Source organism: Protopterus annectens, chromosome 17.part0 (genome assembly GCF_019279795.1).
Source record: "Protopterus annectens isolate FY-2018-M chromosome 17.part0, PAN1.0, whole genome shotgun sequence".
Taxonomy (NCBI): domain Eukaryota; kingdom Metazoa; phylum Chordata; order Ceratodontiformes; family Protopteridae; genus Protopterus; species Protopterus annectens.
The window spans coordinates 67,647,730-67,669,337 of NC_056751.1; the positions used below are offsets into that span (position 1 = coordinate 67,647,730).

The following is a 21,608-nucleotide window of genomic DNA, read 5'->3' on the forward strand; positions in this document are numbered from 1 at the left end:
GAGAAGGTTGTCCACATGCAATTGATGAAGTACCTCTTAGAAAACAAATTACTATCCACTCAGCAACATGGTATCAGACCCTTCCATAGCACCGCCACTGCACTTACATCATTCACTAATACCGTCAGTAACCACAGAAACAATGGACTTCTAGTATCTGCAACTCTCTTAGACTTATCTAAAGCCTTTGACATGGTCAACCATGAAAAACTGCTTCATACACTAACCACCCTAAATCTCAGCTTCTCTACTATTTCTTGGTTTAAGAGCTACCTAAATGGTAGGCAACAAGCTGTAAAATGGCAAAATCAGCTTTCTCCCTTACTGCCTGTCTCCATAGGGGTACCCCAAGGCTCCATCCTGGGTCCTCTACTCTTCACCCTATTTACTAATCAACTACCATCCACCATACCCAAAGCCTCAATAGTCCAATATGCAGATGATACCACCATTATCTGTGCAGCCAACTCCCTTGACCACCTCCTCTCCCTAACACAAGAATGCTTTTCCCTGGCAGAAACATGGATCACTAACCAAAACCTCATTCTAAACCCAGCCAAAACTAAATTACTCCTCCTCAGCCCTCACAGATTTCCACCCTCCTCATCTAACTTTTCAATCTCCTCTCATAACAACACCACCATCACACCCATCAGTCACACCAAACTGCTAGGCCTCGAAATTGACAATAGCCTTAAATTTGACATTCATATCTCCCAGACCATAAAAATATTCCACAGAAAAATGGGCCTACTCTATCGCAACAATCAGTTTCTCACCAGTCACTCTAAGGTTACCACAGCCAGGGCACTGGACATCGACCCTACTTTACACCTCCCCAGTGCTTACCAATCTCCAAAAAACAGAGCTCAACAAACTAGATAGCTGCTACAATAAAATAGCCAGATTCACCACAGGATCACCTTCTAGAACCCACCATTGTGAAAGCCTAAAAAAACTCAACTGGCTAGAACTACCCCTGACCCTTCAAGTCAACCAGCTAGCACTTGCTCACAAAGTACTACATCATCCAGGCAACATACCAGCCCTGCAGCAACTACTCCAGTCTTACACCACTACCAGATCCCTGAGATCAAGTACCCAACACCTCCTTAAGGTAACAAACTTTAAAAATGAGGCAGGTAGATCCGTTTGTAGCCACTTCATCTCTAAAATCTGGAACTCCCTTCCAGCACACATAATAAATAAGAACTCTACCACCCAATTCAAAAAAAACTACTCAAAACACACTTCCTGAATCACAGATTATGTACCTGTACTACCCCTGGATAGTAACTCATATGTCTCTGTTTCTAGCAACTCGAGTAACAGCTTATCTACTGCTTTTGTAATGTCTGCATGGGATAATAGTATCACTGAACACTGTAAAGCAACCTAAAGGACATAGTATGTCTCTCGTGTAGAAATGAGTTATGGAAGTTATCTACTCTATCTTCCTGCTATACTTGCTGTTAAACACCTCTGTAACAAGTATATATTAATGTAGCCTGTGAATGTTGGCAAATACACTCTTTGGTTAACTCACTATCTTATATGTACTATACTTCTATAAGAAGAATAAAGATTGTGTACTCTATATATTGTTTAATGAACCTTTTGGTTAACATGTCTTTCTCTTGTTAATGATTTTACTGCTGTGGAGCTTTTCTCCCCTGGCCTCCACTGAAAATGGACATATATCCAGTTGGACTCTCCCGGTTAACAAATGTAAAATAAAATAAATAAATAATTTTGTATCAAAGTAAACCAAACTACAGTAGTGCAAGAAAATTTAATAAATCCAATAAAACGCACTGATTCAGTACATAAAATAGAATAAAATAAAAGATTAGCTCTTTCGTACATAAGAGTACTTCTTCAGATCTACACAGTAATAGCAGTTACAATTTAAATAATACAGGCAATTAGTGCTGCAGAGCATGTGACTTTAAAATAGGTTTAAGGGGAATTAACTCATTTAACCCCTTAGTCCCTGTAGCTTGTAAAAGTAACATCTATTTCACCTCTTCCTCTAACATTAGGCTGACAAATCTCTAATACTGAAAATTTAAAATAATGATTATTTCCCATTTGGGTAACATGTTTTGCAAGGGCATTTTTACTATAATTTCTCTGGATACTGTAAAGATGCTCACGTATCCGATCTCTAAAACACCTATTAGTCTTGCCCGCATAGAACATTCTGCAGAGCTCACAGGAAGCTAAATACACAACAGTCATTGTATTACAGTCAGCATATGCCTTAAGCTCATATACATGTCCAGTCACAGGGTGTACATACATATCATCATTACTTACATAAGAACACATGGTACATTTACGACAAGGAAAGGTCCCTGAAATAGCATTCCCTAAATGTTCATTCCCATTATTAACAACTCTGTTGGATTTATAACAGAGCAGTCTCTTTAGACATCTCTGATTTTTACAGATAAATTGTGGCACTTCACCCAATTTCTCCTTACATTTAGCATCTGATCATATTATTTTCCAGTGTTTTTTGACAAGATGAGGTTGTCTCATTTAGGGACACTCGATCAAAACCCTACCTGAATTCAGAAGTGGGCCCTGGCAATAACAAGACTGGGAACTTGTTAGATAAAGCAAGAATGTGCCTCACCTTCTCCAATGATTCTTCTGCTATATGCAATATTATTAAAAAACACTGGAAAATAATATGCCCTTGATGCAATACTAAGTTGTAGTTATGCCCAAACACAGCCATTGTCCAAACACATATAGTCGCCTTGCTTTATTTTTGCTTAATGTGCCCTTTTCTTTCCTTATTATATTTGTTTTTTCTCTTTTAAGCCCTTTTCATACCCAGTGTACCTTTCTTGTGCTTGTTTTACCTAAAACACACTCATTTTGCTCTAAACTTGTTTAGGTTTTTTTGCTTTACTTTTAATTGTTTCCTCAAACACTTTTATCTTAAACATTTGCTTTAGTTAAACTTTTTTGTACTTTCTGCTTGCCTGATAATGTTGTTTGTGCCCTTGTAATGCCCCTTTTTGCCGTCTTTCACATCAAGTAACAATTTGTATTATTTCTCATTACCTTTGATTCTTTTCTGGTTATGTTTGTACTCTTTTCTCTTGGTTTTACCTTCGCTGTTGTCTTCACATCTCATGCCTCCGAATATTCTTCTCTCTTTCCTCCTGGTTCTGACACCATGTCACTTTCGTGTTAGGACAAAGTTTTCATGGGTTCTGTTCAAGCAGCTTCATTTTATACATAAGCATCATTATAGAGGCTTACTGACAATAACTTGTATACAAACAAACAACTGTGATCATGCATGCTCACTCTCTGGCTGCTTCTACAAAATGGCACTAGGGATTGCACGTGTCTATAATTTATATGTGTACGCACAGCCTCGCATGGTTCTTAAAAGATATAGCACACACACACGTTACACACTGTTCTACAAAAGTGTTTTATGAAATACTTTGTTTGCTTTCATTTTGCTAATTATTTACTCCTGGCCCTCTCACCTTCTTTCTTTCGTATTGCTTCGGCCAGATATTAGTAAAAAAGTCAACATTCAGCACTACTGATTTTTTTTTTTTATTCTGAAGAGGTAGTCCCTTTCTTTCCTCCCTTAGCTACTGTTTTAATAATGCATTGCTAACTCACTTGTGTTTGTCATACTTCTGGTAGTAGTCATCTGTATTGATGTTTCCAGTCACTGTGTTCAGTCTGCTTCCTTGCCTATTCTGCTAAGGAATGCAAACATGCAGTTGTTACAAGTGGTGACTGGCATGCATTTGGAATGTTTACTGGTCAATTTGTTGAGTACAGACCATACAGTTTTTGGTTTTGAAAATGAGAATATACTATAAAACTTAGTTTTGCAAGTATTTTTAAATCTAAATAAAAATAATGAAAAAAAAATCCTTTTTCTTTTCAGCTCACTGAAGAGGGAAAACCCCCATTTGAATGAAGATGTTGTGCTAATCAGAGCTTTAAGGGATTCAAATCTACCTAAATTTCTTAAGGATGATGCTGTTCTTTTCAGGTGAGCATTTTTTATTTACTTAGGAATAACAACACATATTAAGGTTTTACTGAAGACGTTAATACTCAGGTTTCATTCATTTAAAACTGTTGAATAAGTGATTGTACTATTGACCATAGAAGGGAACTTAGATAAATAACATTAAGCTCTGAGTTCAGATTCTCTTTTCTTATATAAAAGCTCATAGATTGGATTTTGTATTGTGAACAAAAATACCTATGAAAAGACTTACATGAAAGGTGTGCTGTTGTTTCTGTCAATGTGTGTAAAACAATGAAAGCAGAAAGTAGAAAATCAGGCAGACTATCATTCCTAGGGAGAAGGGAATACTAGAGTTACAGTAAAAGAATTGGGTGGAATTATTTGACTACCTAAAGTTACCAATCACTGTTAAAAAGGCAGGAGTAAAATATGTAGAATAGGAAATGGCAGAAGTAGTACAATCGGAAGTCCTTCATTCATTCATTCCGAGATACTTATTTTATCATAGTGGGAGCCAGAGCCTAGCTAGGCACTCAATATTCAATTGCCATTATAAGAACTGGTTTTGAATCAGTTTTACCAACTTTTGAATATACCTAAACTTATATATATGTATTTGTAGTCTGTGTTTATGTACTTTGGATTGTGTAGTTCTGTGCATGATTTAAGAAAGTTGATGTATTAAAAATGCTAAATAGACACATGGAAGAAAATATAGGCCTGGAAAAGATACTAGTCTCTCACTGAGGAAATATGCAATTATGTGCACATGGCACACATACCTGAAGGCAGTTGGGCGGATTAGCATTTCATCTACTATTAGGATCTGTTTTGGGGATGAGAAAGAAAACTGAAGCCCCTTGCCACATTCCCTATAAATACAAGAAAGACATATGGACCCAACAAAGGAGGAACCACATCCAAGAATAGAAATGAAGAACCATGTTCTGTAAGGCAGCAACCCTCAAGTGCTCTAGCTCTGTGCCACCATTAAATAATCATGAACATATTATTCTTTCATTTCAGCAGTCGGAGAAATCAGTTTTTTGACAGTCTACTTTTCTGAAGATCTTTTTTTTCATTCTGACATTGATTATAACAAGTAGTACAGTTTACTCCCAAAGTGTTGCTAACAAATACTGACTCGTAGCTAGAACACCAGGATCACATATAGGTTAGAGTCTAATAATGTATATCATTGATGTTAGTGAATTTGGCAGCTTGGGAAAAGGGTGGACATAGTAGATCGAGCTGATTTGCCAGAATAGGGATGATGACTGACAGATAATGGGGGGCAAAAGAAAAATAAATGACAAAAAAAAAAAATTTGCCATTCATAAGATATACAAATTGCAGCATCATGCTTCAACACCAATGAAAATGTACATGGTGATGCTATTGAATTGGCTTTGTAAGACCTATACAGAAATGAATATGGGGACCTGCATAATACAGTGGTGAAATAAAGTTAAAAAATCATGGGACAAGATGAGATACCAGAAAACCTAATTTGTGCAGTTTAACCTAGCTTGGTATGCCCACTCATGCATATTCCTGCGGAGTATTAAAAACTGGTTGTGTTTCTGATATTCACAATAAAGGTTTTGTGGTACACGTCCATAAAGGAGACCTTAGTACCAACTGCCAGTTGTTAAAGACTGATCAGCAGTGCAAGGTGATGAAGGGATTCATTATGAAACTTATTCACACAGACATAGAAACTCTTCTTCTTGAAGATGTATTTTAGTACAGTTTTGCCAAAGGTGGATCTTGTATTTGTAACACTGTATTATTTTTTTTTGAGACAATAATTGCTGTCCTGGACGAAGATTTATATATTCATGCAGCTCATCCTAATCTGGCTAAAACATTTGACATTATACCCTTGATGAAAATATATATAATCTCAAAGAACTGAAGGACAGTGGAGCTGTAATAACTCAGAATAACAATTAGATACATGGTCATACACTAATGATAAGAATAGGAGAGCTGCTATCTTCACCATCCCCTGTCAGCAGTAGAGTCCCTTGAGGCTCAGTCCTAGCCCCACTCCTTTTTGGTATCTTTTTCTCAGGTGTCATAACTTGCCTCCAGTGATTGGCTTAGCAAATATGCATGATTGCAAACTTGAGAGCATTTACTTAACCTCACTAACATTGTCCCTTTTCAAACAGTATTCAACACTACACATGAGTGGTGCAGTAGACATGATCAATCTTTCAGTATTAATGCATGTATAGGTTCATAGATTAGTACTCGGCTAATTGCATTTGTGACCCATTTCAAGCCTAGCCAATTACCCCATGTGAGAATCAAACCCCGCACCTTGTGTCTGTAAGGTAAACACCTTAACCATTACACCAAACCTCCCACCTCATTATTCTGACATTTGGCAAAAAAAAACTTACACACTGTGATGGGCAATAGCTAAAAGGTGACAAAATAGTAAAAGACTTTGGAGACTCTGTAGATGATGACCTTTCATTGATGACCATATAGCCACTATCACCAACAAAGCATATGGAGTTAACGATCTGATATGATAATATGCGGGACTGAGAGCTGCGTCAGAGAAATATTTGTCATCTTTTATACAGCTCTTATCAAGCTAGTAGTTGGAAAAGGTATAAAGATTCCTTACAGCGAGAATCAAAGGGTGTCATGGCTCATCTCATAGTGAAAGACTACATTAAATCTCTCTCTCTCTCTCTCCTATCTGTATGTTATTGCCTTCTTAGATGAGACCAGTGCCTAACATGCAAAGTATCATGGAACATCTAACAATTTGAAAACTTTTGCTTACAATATCATCTCATAATGAAAGACTACATTAACTCTCTCTCTCTCCTATCTGTATCTTATTGCCTTCTTAGATGAGACCAGTGCCTAACATGCAAAGTATCATAGAACATCTAACAATGTGAAAACTTTTGCTTACAATATCATCTCATGATGAAAGACTACATTAACTCTCTCTCTCCTTCCTCTATCTCTATCTTATTGCCTTCTTAGATGAGACCAGTGCCTAAGTATCATAGAACATCTAACAATTTGAAAACTTTTGCTTACAATACCGCCATGGTTCATAGGTTCATAGGTAGGTACTAGGCTATCGGCCCAAGGGCCTATGTAAGCCTAGCCAACAAAGTTCCCTGGCTTACGCCACCCAAGAAAGTTATTTTCCTGTGCCACTGTCGAGCAGAGACACAGAAGTGATCCCCGGGGTGTATTTCCTATTTCTCATCCACTCATCAAGATTTTTCTTGAGTGCTAATGAAGAACTTTGCTTGACATAGATGGGTAGCCTGTTCCAGAGTATGAAAAGTCTCTGGGACAGGAATCTATCCCTCCAGCAAATCCTGTTTATTGTGGTGACAAGGTTTATGTCCCTAGAGTGTGGAGCTTGGAGGGATTGGGATTTCTTTAGGTGTAGCATGTCCAACAGCTCTAGGTTTGACATAGCTTTATATGTTAGGCAGAGATCACGTCGGAGTAAGCAATATGCTATGGAGTAAAGCTGGAGTTTTTTGAGGCGGTCAGTGTAGGGCATTTGTTTGAGGCCAGTAATCCTCTTTGTGAGGTACTTCTGTGGCCTTTCCAGCTGCTGTAGATGTCTTGTGAAGTACATTCCAAAAGGGGCGTTGTACTCTATAATGGGTCTAATGAGTGTTGAGTTGAGGGGAACAATGACCTCTTTTTTCCTGGATGAGAACCCTTTTATGATGAAGTGTACCACGTAGAAGGACTTCCTGATTACTGTGGCAATGTGACTATCAAAGGAGAGACTACTGTCCACCTGGGTCCCAAGGTCTCTTATCACACATTCGGTGTTAAGTAGATTGCTGTCTATGTGGTAGTTTATGTGTACAGAATTTTTACCAAAGGGGTGACACTGCACTTTTTGGCATTGAGCTGGAGGTCATGGCTCTGACACCAGGCATCTGTCTCAGCAAGGCCCTTCTGTAGGATGTCCACATCATTTGGGGACTTGACTATGGCTCCTAGTTTGCAGTCATCTGCGAACTTCGTTAGCCAGAGGCCTTCTGTGTTAGCCTGAACTTCAGAGAAGTAGATACCAAACAGGAGAGGTCCCAGGATGGAACCCTGTGGTACACCACTTGTCACTGCTTTGAGGTCAGATTTGGAGTCTGCAACCTTTACAGTGTGGGTTCTGTCAGTGAGCCAGTTGGCAACCCATCTTGTGACGTAGGGATTTATACCTAGTTTAGTGAGTTTGGCTATAATTCCAGAATGGGGGATGGTGTCGAAAGCCTTGGCGAGGTCAAGATAGGCTGTGTGAACCACCTTACCCTCATCTATGGCTTTGGTGACTGCCTCAAAGAAGTCGATCAGGTTCAGGAGGCATGATCTGCCTTTCACAAACCCAAACTGGGTGGGATCCAGAGTTTGGAAGTTACCAATGTCTCTGTTTATGAGTTCCATGATGATATGTTCCATGGCCTTGCAGACCAGGCTCGTCAGGCTAATAGGTCGATAGTTCCTGGGATTAGTGGTGGCTTCCCCTTTGTGGAGTGGGATAACTGTTGCTGTGTGCCATTCAGTGGGCACAAAGCCTGATGCGAGGCTATTATTGAACATGGTGCTTAAGTGGGGAGCCAGTTTGTTCTGAAGTTTGTGTAAAACGCAGCCTGGGATGTTGTCCATTCCCATGGATGCTGTGTTTTTGGCTTTAGAGAGTGCAGCTTTTACCTGTGTAGTTGTGATTACAGGGACTCTGCATTCTTCCTGTATAGTTATGGGCCTTTAGGGGGTGATGGGGGGTAAAGTTAGCACTGAACCTCTCTGCCAGGATGTTGGCAATATCAGTTGGTTCTGTAATTTCCGTGCTGTTGTGCTGCAACTCAGAGCAGATCTGGGTGTTGCCATCGAGATTCTTGACATAGCTATAGAATGCTTTGTGGATGCCCTTAGAATTAGTGGCAATTTTGTTTTCATAGCTAGCTTTGGAGAATCTTATAAGGGATCTCAGCTTCTTACTGAGGCTGACCAGGGAGCTCCTCCACTCATGAGATTTTACTCTCTTGTGTAACAGTTTCTTCCTTCTGTTGTACAGTTTGTTTAAGGCAGGGCACCACCAGATTGGCTTCCTTTTTTTGGAGGATAGCATCTTGGTTCTGTTTGGGATAGCACGATCCATGCACTCGTGTAAGTGCTTATAGAGTGTATTTGTGTAGGATTCAGCAGTTGTAACTGTATTGTCCATCTGCATGGGTGTTATGAAGTTCACCACATCTGTCTTAAGAAGCATGAAGTTGGCTTTGGAGAAATTTTTTACAGTGGTTTCCTTAATGGGGGGTCGGGGCGGGATGTGGATATCAAGGGTGATTAGCATATGGTCGGATAGGACCAACGAGGAGTTAACTTCAGGTGTGGAACACCGGTCACTCATGCTGGTAATGGCTATGTCTAGGATACTGTTGCTCCTGGTGGGGGTGTGGATAAGTTGATCCAGGGCATTGGAGTTTATGAATTCCAGAAAGCATTGAGCTAAGGAGTTGGTACACGAGTAGTTTTCCCAGTTAATGGTGGGGTAGTTGAAGTCACCCATTATTAGGGTGTTTGGTTGAACCCTAATATTTTCCAATACATCAAGAAAAGAGGAGTGGGAATCCTTGGGCATGGTGGGGTATCTGTCACAAGCTACAATTTGGATTGCAGTTTTGCCCAGAGTTAGTTGCACTTGGATAACCTCAGATGCATTATGCTGAGCAACTAGCCTGGAGGTGTGGATATCCTTAATGAATATGGACACACCTCCGCCTTTGGTGTTTCGGTCCAGGTTACATGGCCGAAAAGTGTGGGCATGAGTTATAGCCTGATAGTGCAGGGGTGCTCTCTGGAGCCTTGAACCAGGTCTCAGTCACTGCACAGATATCAATGTTCTCCATTTTAAGGAGTGCCTCGAGTGAGTGCATTTTGGGATTTAGACTTCTAGCATTGAGTAGGATTACCCTCAGTTTTTGCTTGCCTGTTGCTATTACGGTGGTAAATTTCTTATTTGAACCTTGCCTAAAAAGGTACTATAGGGGCAGCAAGAGCCTTAGCCAGTATCCGGAATCCCAGGGGCGACAGTTGCAGGCCATCTGTGGCAAAGCATCGTGGTCTGTCGACCATGTCATCCCAAGCAGACAGATACTGGATCCCCTCAGAATGACACCAGAAGCTTAGCCAATTGTTGAAGTCAATCATTTTGTCCTTGTACTGCGGTATCATTCTGGGCTATGGCAGAATGCTACTCAGGGCTAGGGTCATACCTGTCTGGGCTACAAGATCAGAGAGCTCTTCCATGTAGTCCAGGGAGGTACATCTCAGGTCATTCACACGAACATGGACAATGACAGAATCATATTTGTACTTGTTGTGGAGTGACCTGAGTGCGTGGGTTATGTAGTGGATCCTGGCACCTGACAGGCAGCTGACAGTAACGTTCTCCTTGTTTAGCCTAGTGAGTGGGACATCAGTGTGCCTGACTATAGAGTCACCTATGACTAGTGTGTTGGGAACGTTGTTTTGCCTTATTGGCTGTGGTTGAGTGGCACACTGAGTCTGTGGACTATGTGTCATTTGGGTTGTGTTGGGGGATGGAGGTTGCTTGCGTTTCTGCTTTGGAGGTCTCTGTTGCTTGAGCATATTATTACTGAGAGCCTCCGCGAATGTTTTTGTGTTACTATGTGTGGATTTTGGTGGTGTAGATTTAGTGAGACTATGTGATGAGTGTAGTGTGGTGCAAATGTTTACCTTCTCCTCATGACTATCAAGTTCAGTCTCGGTTGGAGAGAGCTTTACCTCCAATTTCTCTTACAGGTTGTAGTGGTTGGTGGTAGGAGAAGAGGGTTGTCTGTGTACATGATGCAATTTCTACATTGCCTCAAGATGCCCAGATTCATCAGATAGACAGGAGAGAACCCTGGGAACTGACCCTTGGACATGCCTGAATAAAAAACTATTTTCCTCTAGATAAGTGAGGAAAGTGAGTACAATAGCTGTTTTTCTCTAAGCAAGTGAGAAAAGTAAGTACAAAAACTGTTTTCCTCTAGGTAATGAGGAAGGTTGAGTGCTGTAGTAATTAGTAGCTTATTTAGTGCTTACAAGTTCTGAACAAGTGCTGAGCACGAATAAGCAAACTTAAGTGCTAAAACTAAGAATCTATATCTGTACTAGATGAGTTACAGGACAGAAACAAGTGCAAATGCAGGCTTTCAAATCAGAAAGTTGGGAGAGATGGAAGAGATTGCCCAAACTGCCAATAACTATAATTTCTGGGCCAGAACCACTCCTTATGTGGTAGACAGGTTATCTAGTGCTTACCACTCCCACTGATAAGCTAGAAGGCTTCCCTCTAACACAGAAAGGCTTGGGGGGCTCAGAAGCTTACATATAGTCCTGGATACAACAAATCTGTATCTGGAACACTAGTTACAGGAAAGGTAGGAAACGGGCTTACAGTTTTTTTTTTTTTTAGAAAAGTAGCAAAAACAGTAGTAAAAACAATTCATATGCAGTGCAAGCTAGCACACTTGAGTATGTAGCAATATTAGACCAAACACAGTTTAGAAAATGCAAATAATTAAATTAAAAAGGACTAAAAGCAAGTGCAAAAAGAGTTTATTAGGTAGAATGTGGTAAAGAGATGGGACTGGGGGAGTGTCCCAGATCAACAGTGGGACAGGCAACTGCAAAAGCCACCGAATTTAAACTACAAGTGAAAAATAGGGAGGGTGAGTGGGACAAAACAGTGTCAACAGAGATCTAAGCAACAACTAACAGTACAAACTCTAAAACCAAAAAAATATACTCAGTTCTGTATATTTGCAGATAGATTGGAAAGCAGTCTCTCAGAACAGGGAGACAACAGTTTCAACAGAGATCTAAGCAACAATTAACAAACTCTAAAACCAAAGAAAATATACTCAGCTGTGTATATTTGCAGATAGATTGGAAAGCAGTCTCTCAGAACACAGGTTCCAGCAATTAAATGCAGACTGTTACTCTTTTCTAACTGACCCCAGCCAGGTGACTTGAACACAAGAGTGCATTCAGCCTGAATAAAGATAAATCTATAGCATACCAGGAAACATGACAACTTCATATCTCACACTTCCATGCCTATGTAGTAAACCCTGCCTCCCATTTAAACTCAGCCCATAAGTCTATACCTTTAAGGAGGAGTGCTTGTTTGACTTGCTGTTCTCCAACTGTTGGTGATCTCTGTCTGAATTTGATTTTCTGAATTGACGTTATTCATTTAAAGTTTGGTTGCTTCTATTTTTTTTTTTATCTTTTTCTTATATTGCATTTGGTTTTGTTTTATGTTTTTTTTTTTCTTCTGGAGTTTTAAGCAGTCTTGGCTGGGGTCAGTTAGAAAAGTTAGAAAAGAATTCCTTTGCAGACAGTGAATAGCATCTGACTAATTTGTGGGAGGAGCTGAGAAATAACATTCCTCATTTAACTAGAAATATTTAGAGGCATCTTTAATTAGCTGTAGTGCTTGTTTGACTTGGTGTTCTCTGTCTGACCATTGCTGATCTCTGTCTGCATTTCAATTTGAATTTAAGTTATTTATTTAAGGTTTGGTTACTTTTATTTTTATGTATTTTTTTCTTATATTGTATTTTGTTTTGTTTAAAGTTTTTTGTTCTTCTAGAGTTTTAAGAGGTCTTGTCTAGGGTCAGTTATAAAAGTATTCCTTTGCAGACAGTGGGAGGAGCTGAGAAATAGCATTCCTTATTTAACTAGAAATATGCATCTTTATTTAGCTGTAGTGCTTGTTTGACTTGCTCTTCTTTACCTGCCTATTACTGATCTCTGTCAATGAAACCAAAGGCCTTAAGGAACTATTCCAAGGCCAACCACTCCCTACTAAGCAACACCTTGGCAAAATTTGAAGTACCCCCAAACCCAGTAAGCACCCTAGAATACACTGAGCTATTTACAAAATCTGTGTACAGCCATATTGATAGCTGTATAGAGTGAGCTGTGCCCACTCATATTAAGAATAATGCAAACTCAAAAGGCAAACTACCCTAGTGGAATCACAATAGTAATCAGTTATACAACAAAAGAAAAGGAGGAGCAAAGCCATAGGTTCATAGGTAGGTACTAGGCTATCTGCCCGAGGGCATTTATAAGCCTAGCCAGAGTGTGTCGGCTTTTGCTGCCCCATTGATTAATTAACTGATCCTCTGTCAAGCAGAGCTAATGAAGTGATCCCAGGGGTGTATTTTCTGTTACCCATCCACTCGTCAAGGTTTCTCTTGAAGAGTATTAGTGAGGGGCTCTGCCTGATGTAATTTGGAATTTTGTTCCAAAGCATGGGGAGTCTCTGTGACAGGAATCTATCCCTCCAGCATGTTCTAATTATTGTTGTGGCAAGGTTTAGCTCACTAGAGCGCGTGGCTCGCAGTGACTTGGATTTCTTTAGGTGGAGCATGTCCATCAATTCTGAGTTGGACATGGCTTTGTAAGTCAGGTAGCGATCACCTCTGAGTAATCGATATGCCACTGAGTACAGCTGGAGCTTTTTCAGTCGGGCTGCATAGGGCATATGTTTGAGACTAGTAATCCTGTTGGTGAGGTACTTTTGTGGTCTTTCCAGCTGTTGGAAGTGTCTTGTGAGGTACATCCCAAATGGGGCATTGTACTCTATGATGGGTCTAATGAGTGACGAGTAGAGGGGCACTATAACCTCTTTATTTCTAGATGCGAACCGTTTAATAATTAGATGGGCCACATAGAAGGATTTCTTAACTACTTTGGCAATATGATTGTCAAAGGAGAGATTACTATCTACCTGGGTCCCCAGATCTCTTATTACCTCTTCTGTATTAAGGGGGCTGCCACCTATGTGGTAATTCGTGGGTGTTTTGTTTTTCCCAAACGGGATGACTATGCATTTTTTGGAATTTAGCTTGAGGCCATGACTTTGACACCAGGTGTCCGTCTCAGTAAGGCACTTTTGGAGGATGTCCGTGTCAGCCGGAGAGTCAATTATGGCTCCCAGTTTGCAGTCATCGGCGAACTTGGTTAGCCATAGTCCTCCTGTGTTTGTCTGTACTTCTGAGAAGTATATGCCAAACAGTAGGGGTCCCAGGGCCGAGCCTTGTGGGACACCACTTGTGATTGGTTTAGAGTCGGACCTGGAGCCCGCTATTCTTACGGTGTGAGTTCTGTCTGTAAGCCAGTTGCCAACCCATCTCGTGACATAGGGATTTATGTTCAGGGTGGTGAGTTTTTCTGTAATACCCGAGTGGGGAATGGTGTCGAAAGCCTTGGCGAGGTCAAGGTAGGCTGTGTGAACCACCTTTCCCTCATCTATGGCCTTGGTGACTGTCTCAAAGAAGTCAACCTGGTTTAGTAGGCATGATCTGCCCTTAACAAAGCCGAACTGGGTCAGGTCAAGTGTTGGGAGGTTCCCAATGTCTTTGTTAATGAGTTCCATGATGATGCTCTCCATAGCCTTGCAGATCAGGCTAGTCAGGCTTATGGGGCGATAGTTACCAGGGTCAGTTGTGGCCCCTCCTTTGTGGAGAGGAATAGCCATTGCTGTGCGCCATTCTATGGGCACGTAGCCTGTGGAGAGGCTGAGGCTGAACAGCGTGTTTAAGTGGGGGGTTAGTTCGTTCTGTAGTTCGTGCAAGACGCGCCTGGGACACCATCTGGTCCCATTGACGCTGTGTTTTTGGCTTTTGAAAGGGCTGTTTTCACCTGTGCGTCTGTGATTTTTGTAACACTACACTTTTCCGGTATTGTTGTGGGCCCTTTTGGAAGTGAGAGGGTGGTGAAGTTTGCACTGAATCTATCTGCCAGGATGATGGCAATATCAGTAGGTTCAGTATATTTTATGCTATTTTGCACTAGTTCAGTGCATATCTGCAAGTTGCCACTTAGATTCTTAACATAGCTAAAGAAGGCTTTGTGGTTATCTTTTGAATCCTTGGCTATTTTTCTTTCAAAGTTAGTCTTGGATGATTTCATGAGGGACCTCAATTTCCTACTGATACTGATCAGGGATGTCTTTCCTTCTTGGGATTTGCATTTTTTTCTGAACTAGTTTCCTCCTTCTATTGTATAACCTGTTTATTGCAGGGGTCCACCAAACTGATTTCCTTCTCTTAGAGGAGTGAGTCTTGGTTTTGCTAGGGATGGCACAATCCATGCATCCTTGTAGGTGCTCATAGAGTGCATTTGTAAAGGTTTCTGCATCTTAGGCAGCGTTATCCTTTAGCGTGGGGCTGTGAAACTTACCACCTCTGTCTTAAGTAAGGTGAAGTTTGCTTTAGAACAGTTTTTTACTGTAGTTTCCTTAGTTGGGGGTGGTGGTGGAGTGTGGACATCTAGACATACTAAAAGCCCACAACTAATCTCAACAGGCAGCTAAGAGGGTTAATTTATACTTCAAAGGCTAAAGTTGAAGAAAAAATAGCTTCTCAGAAAAAGGACAGCCACAGAGCTTTCTACAGCTATGTCCATAACCTCAGATGAAAGACACAATAATGCACACACTTTATTGCAAATAACATTACCCACTCTGAAGCAGAGGCCATCACCAACCTTTTGGCTGACAGCTTTAGCTCAAATTTCTCCCCCACTCCCCTCCTGACAGTCCGAAGGAAATAACACATAACACAATCCCCCCAACCATACTAGGGAACCAGTCATCAATGCACTTTCCAAGACAAAAAATAATGCATTGATGGGCCCTGATAACATCCCAGGATATTTAATAAATAGCATGAAGCATGACCTCTCTGGTTCAGTTGAATCACGCTTCTTCTGGAACCTTTAGTCAGGATTTATGCCCAAGGAATGGAAGATGGCTACAGTCATTATCCTGCACAAAGGCGGTCCAACCACTGATCCAGGTAACTACAGGCCCATACATGTTACTAGACTTTTATGTAAGGCCATGGAAAGAATCACCATGGACATGATGAATGAGGACATAAGTAACCTGCAAATACTGGACCCATCTCAGCTTTGTTAAAGGAAGGTCATGCCTATTAAATCTGGTGAACTGGATGAAGGTAAGATTGGGCACACAGCTTACCTCGACCTGACCAAGGCTTTTGATATAATACCCCACTCAGGCATTATAGACAAGCTCACTAATTTAGGTATAAACCCTTTAAACATCCGCTGGCTAGCCAGCTGGCTCACTGATAGGACCCAGGAGGTCAAAATAAGTGAGGCCACCTCCAACAAGTGGCCAGTAACTAGTGGAGTCTCCCAGGGCGCAGTACTGGGCCCGCTCCTTTTTGGCATCTATTTCTCTGAAATGGAAGCAAATGCTGAAGATTTATGGCTGACTAAGTTTGCAGATGATTGCAGGCTGGGAGTTATCATCGGCTCTCATGCAGTTATTATCATTCTTCAAGAAGGTCTGTCTCTGACTAACAAATTGTGCTAAAGCCATGGTCATAAACTCAATGCTAAGAAATGCATAATTGTATCCTTTAGGAAGTCAACCATCCCAGCTAATTTCCATACTGATAATACACCCCTAAGTGTTAACCCTGTGGTCAGGGGTCTGGGTACGCACATAGACAGTAGCTTTACCATGAACCACCACATGGCCACAGTGATGAGGAAATCCTTTTATGTTCAGTAGCTTATAAGTAAGGACATGACATCTAGGTCCAAAGAGGTCATTTTCCCATGATACTCCACAATTATCACACCAATCATGGACTACAGTGCTCCCTTTGGTATGTACCTCACCAGGCATTTCCATCAACTAGAGCGACTTCAAAGGTTCCTTACAAAAACAATACAAGGTGTAACAAACTTACCTTATGCAGAGTGTTTTAAAGCCCTTTCCCTCTACTCATAGGTTCATAGGTTCATACTAGGCTATCTGCCCTAGGGCATTTATAAGCCTAGCCAGAGTGTGTTTGGCTTTCGCCACACATTTTAAATTAATTTTGCTATGCCCTTTTTTGAGGTTAGTATACTGTGCCTCTGTCTAACAGTGACACAGAAGTGATACCTGGGGTAAACCTATGATCTCCCATCCACTCATCAAGATTCCTCTTGAAGAGAGTCAATGAGGGACTCTGCCTAACCTGGACTGGGATTTTATTCCAGAGTGAAGGGAGCCTCTAAGTTATGAATCTGTCCCTCCAGCATGTCCTATTTATTTCAGTGCTGAGGTTCAAGTCTCTTGAGCGCGTAGCTCGATGGGATTTGGATTTTCTGAGGTGCAGCATGTCCATTAATTGTGGGTTGGACATGGCTTTATACGTCAGGCACAGATCGCCTCTGAGCAGGCGGTATGCCACTGAGTAGAGATGGAGTTTCTTTAACCGGGCAGCATTTGGCATCTGTCTGAGCCCTTTGATCCTCTTGGTGAGGTACTTTTGGGGTCTTTCCAGTTGCTGCTGGTGTCTGGTAAGGTACATCCCAAAAGGGGCATTGTACTCAATTATGAGCCTGATGAGGGATGAGTAAAGAGGCACGATGACCTCCCCTGATCTAGATGTGAATCCCTTCATGATTAGGTGGGCTATATAAAATGTTTTTCTAACCACTTTGGCCACGTGGTTGTCAAATGAGAGATTGCTATCAACTTGGGTCCCCAGGTCCCTAATTACTTCTTCTGTACTTAATGGATTACCACCTATGTGGTAATTTGTGGGCACTTTGTTTTTGCCAAAGGGGATGACTATACACTTTTTGGCATTTAGCTTGAGGCCATGGCTCTGGCACCAGTTGTCTGTTTCTATGAGGCCCTTTTGGAGGATGCTTGTGTCGGCTGGAGAGTCGATTATGGTGCCCAGTTTGCAGTCATCTGCGAACTTGGACAGCCACAGTCCTTCCATGTTGGCCTGTACCTTGGAGAAATATATACCGAACAAGAGAGTTCCCAGGACTGAGCCTTGTGGGGCGCCACTTGTAACTGGTTTGGAGTCTGACATGGCTCCAGCAATTCTAACCATGTGGGTTCTGTCCTTGAGCCAGTTTGCAACCCATCTAGTGACATAGGGGTTTATATTTAAGCTGGTGAGCTTATCTATAATGCCCGAGTGGGGTATTGTATCGAAGGCTTTTGCGAAGTCCAGGTAGGCTGTGTGGACCACCTTCCCCTCGTCAATGGCCTTGGTGACTGTTTCAAAGAAATCGACCAGGTTTAAGAGGCAGGATCTGCCCTTAACAAAGTTGAACTGGGTAGGGTCCAGTGTCTGTAGGTCCCCAATATCTTTATTTATGAGGTCCATGATGATCCTTTCCATAGCTTTGCAGACCAAGCTAGTCAGGCTTATGGGGCGATAGTTTCCAAGATCCGTTGAGGCACCACCTTTGTGAGAGGGACCACTGTTGCTGTACGCCACTCTTTGGGTACATATCCTGTAGTAAGGCTAAGATTGAACAGTAGTTTTATGTTTGGGTTTAGCTCTTCTTTGAGTTCATGTAGGAAGCAGCTCGCGACACCGTCTGGTCCCATTGATGCTGTGTTGTTTGCTTTGGAGAGGGCGGCTCTTACCTGAGTATCTGAGATATCAGGGGGGCAGTACTCTGCTGGGATAGATATTTGCCCTTTTGGTGGGGAGGGGGGGGGGAGAAGTTTGCGCTGAACCTGTTAGCTAAGATGTTGGCAATGTCTGTGGGTTCAGTGTATTTTTTGTCATTTTGGACTAATTCTGAGCATATCTGGGAATTCCCGCCCAGGTTCCTAACATAACTAAAGAAAGCCTTGTGATTATCCTTAGTGTCCTGTGCAATTTTTCTCTTGAACCTGGCCTTAGACGATTTTATGAGGGCCCATAGTTTTTTGCTAATACTGATCAGAGATGCCTTCCCTTTTTGGGATTTTGCTCTATCATGTAGTAGCTTCCTCCTTCTACTGTGTAGTTTGTTTATGGCTGGGGTCCACTAGACAGGACGTCTGCCTTTGGAGGATTGGGTCTTGGTTTTATTTGGGATTGCATGATCCATGCATTCCTGAAGGTGTTCATAGAATGCGTTTATAAAGGATTCTGCGGTCTGGGCCGTATTTTCCACAGGCCCGGGGGCTTTGAAGGATTCCACCTCGGTTTGAGGAGTGTGAAATTTGCTTTAGAGAAGTTTTTCACTGTGGTTTTCTGGGCAGGGGGTGGGGTCGGGATGTGAATATCCAGTGAGATTAGTTCATGGTCTGACAACTTTAGCTCAAATTTCTCCCCCACTCCCCTCCTGACGGTCCGAAGGAAATAACACATAACACAATCCCCCCAACCATACTAGAGAACCAGTCATCAATGCACTTTCCAAGACAAAAAATAATGCATTGATGGGCCCTGAAAACATCCCAGGATATTTAATAAATAGCACGAAGCATGACATCTCTGGTTCAGTTGAATCACGCTTCTTCTGGAACCTTTACTCAGTCTCCTATAGATTGCTGAGGGATGATCTATGCCTGTCTTACATGGCATCTACTAACCTGACACTTATGAATCTCCTACATAAGTCACAGAGTAAAAGAAATACAAGGTCTAAGGACCTGAATTTTGTCTGTGACTTCAACAGAACATGCTGGAAAGACAGCTATGTGTCCCAGAGACTGCCCCTCCTGTGGAACAGGCTTCCCATCCATGTGAAGCTGAGTTTGTCTATTACCCAGTTTAAGCACAGCCTAAACAAGTGGAAAGGGAATAGGAAATTTACATCGGATCTGGAACCCATGTCCCTTATGGCTAGAGGTAGCTTATAAATGCCTGGCCCTCAATGTCCTGTTTGGATACAGGACATCCTTATTCTTTTAGGAAAACGTTGCTAAGCTTTAAAAGGTTCCCCCAGTCATTAGCCTAATAACAGTCTATGAATCTATGAATGGTTATTCAGACACTTGCAAATTCCAGCATGAGACCCAGGTCATCTATCTCCTCAATGGCCAATAGGCCTTAAGTTTGTTCATTAAACTTATAATCCTAATCAACACACACACACACACACACACACACACACACACACACACACACACACACACACACACACACACACACACAGAAATATCTCAACTAGTTCATTTCTGTTCATATCTTTGCAATGAAAACCTGGGAACATCTGTGCATACCTCTCAACCTCTTAGCACAAAAAATCTGGACAAAGCCTAAATTAATGGGATACAAAGACCCCAATATATTTAAATATTGCCTTATAAAATTAGTTTGTGCTGGCATGCATTTTTTTGATGGATATGAAGTCTGAAACTCAAGTGTATGTCATTATTTAGTGACTTCAGTCTTCAGTGATTTGCCAGAAAAGCACAAATTTTATGAGGAACACACCAGAAATATAAAGCAAAAATCTGGACAGCTGTGAGGTAAGCATCTGTGTCTCATGCTAGGGATAATTTTGTTTCAGTTAAGTATAAGATTTTCCTGCAGACTGTGTGTCATGCGTATACACTGCAAACATAACCTGCATCACTGCTCTGACCAGGCTGTATCTATGTCACCTTCTGATCAGAGAAATGGTTAAGATACAACCTTGAAGGGGGCTGTTAAATACTGACTGAATCCTCTACTGCAGCTAGCCTAATATCTTCAGCCATAAGCGCATTCACAAATGAGACTAGATTAGCCTGAAGCAGAAGCATTTTTGGTATGTTAGATTACATTCTGATACTTCTGCCTTAAGAAATACAGTGTGTTGTCATAGAGTTTCAGAATAATGTGAATACCTGAACTTTTTTTCATTTGCATTATGCAAGTATATGCATTCTTTTGGAATTGCAAGAATTATGTTGCCATATACAAACATCAGTTTAGTGCCTTGTTCCGAGCATTAATTATTTGGGAATTTGATCTCTGGTGTGACGAAATTATCTGTAATTGTTATGTTTTGGGTCAAGTATCAATGAAAGAAAGCAATAGGTCAAGCAGTAAAATGTACAGGTATTTTTCTAATGCACATCAGTAATATCAATTAGGACTGATATTCTCTTGTAGTTCTCTACTTAGTGGAAAAGACGATAGTTACCAGCCAAAAAAGGAAATGACAGGTAAAATGTCAAATATTGCTTCTAATCTGACAGTAGAATGGGAATCCTGCTATGATGTATTTGTATTACTACTCAAGGTTAAGTCAGATAATTCCTTTTTAAGTAGATCTAAAAATGATTTATATTTCAAAATGAGATGGCAGTCTCATTATGTACATTCAGTAATAGTTACTGTGCAACTATAACAAAGGTATTATACAAAGGGAGAGCTGATTGGCTGTGACTTCTCATGTTTCACTTGAAAGATAGATAACTCACTTTAGTTATGCCAGCTGCAGTTGTTTATAGTGAATGGTGGAGTAAATTATATATCATATAGTGCATAGAATGCATTTAGATTCATAGATTCATAGATTCATACTAAGCTAACTGCCCTTGCGAGCCATTTTAAGCTTAGCCAATTATCCCTTGTGAGACTCAAACCCTGCACCTTGTGTTTGTAAGGCAAACACCTTAACCATTAGGCCACCCTCCCAACCCTTTAAAAATATATTTTGCTGTTTTAAACTCTTTACGTTGCCAGTTCCAGTTTTATTGATTACAGTTGTACTGTACAAGCTTTCCATAAAACACAGTGAACAA

The 21,608-nt window shown here is 41.1% G+C and overlaps 1 protein-coding gene across 1 annotated transcript in view; it reads left to right on the top strand.

Annotated features, from left to right (window-relative positions):
- The window catches only part of DNAH6 (dynein axonemal heavy chain 6), a 5,071,261-nt gene that overhangs the window by 2,580,607 nt on the left and 2,469,046 nt on the right, over window positions 1-21,608 (top strand). The window contains exon 34 of the mRNA XM_044059309.1: window positions 3,932-4,039. Coding sequence (XP_043915244.1) covers window positions 3,932-4,039 — 108 coding nt within the window. The remainder of the gene's footprint in view (window positions 1-3,931; window positions 4,040-21,608) is intronic.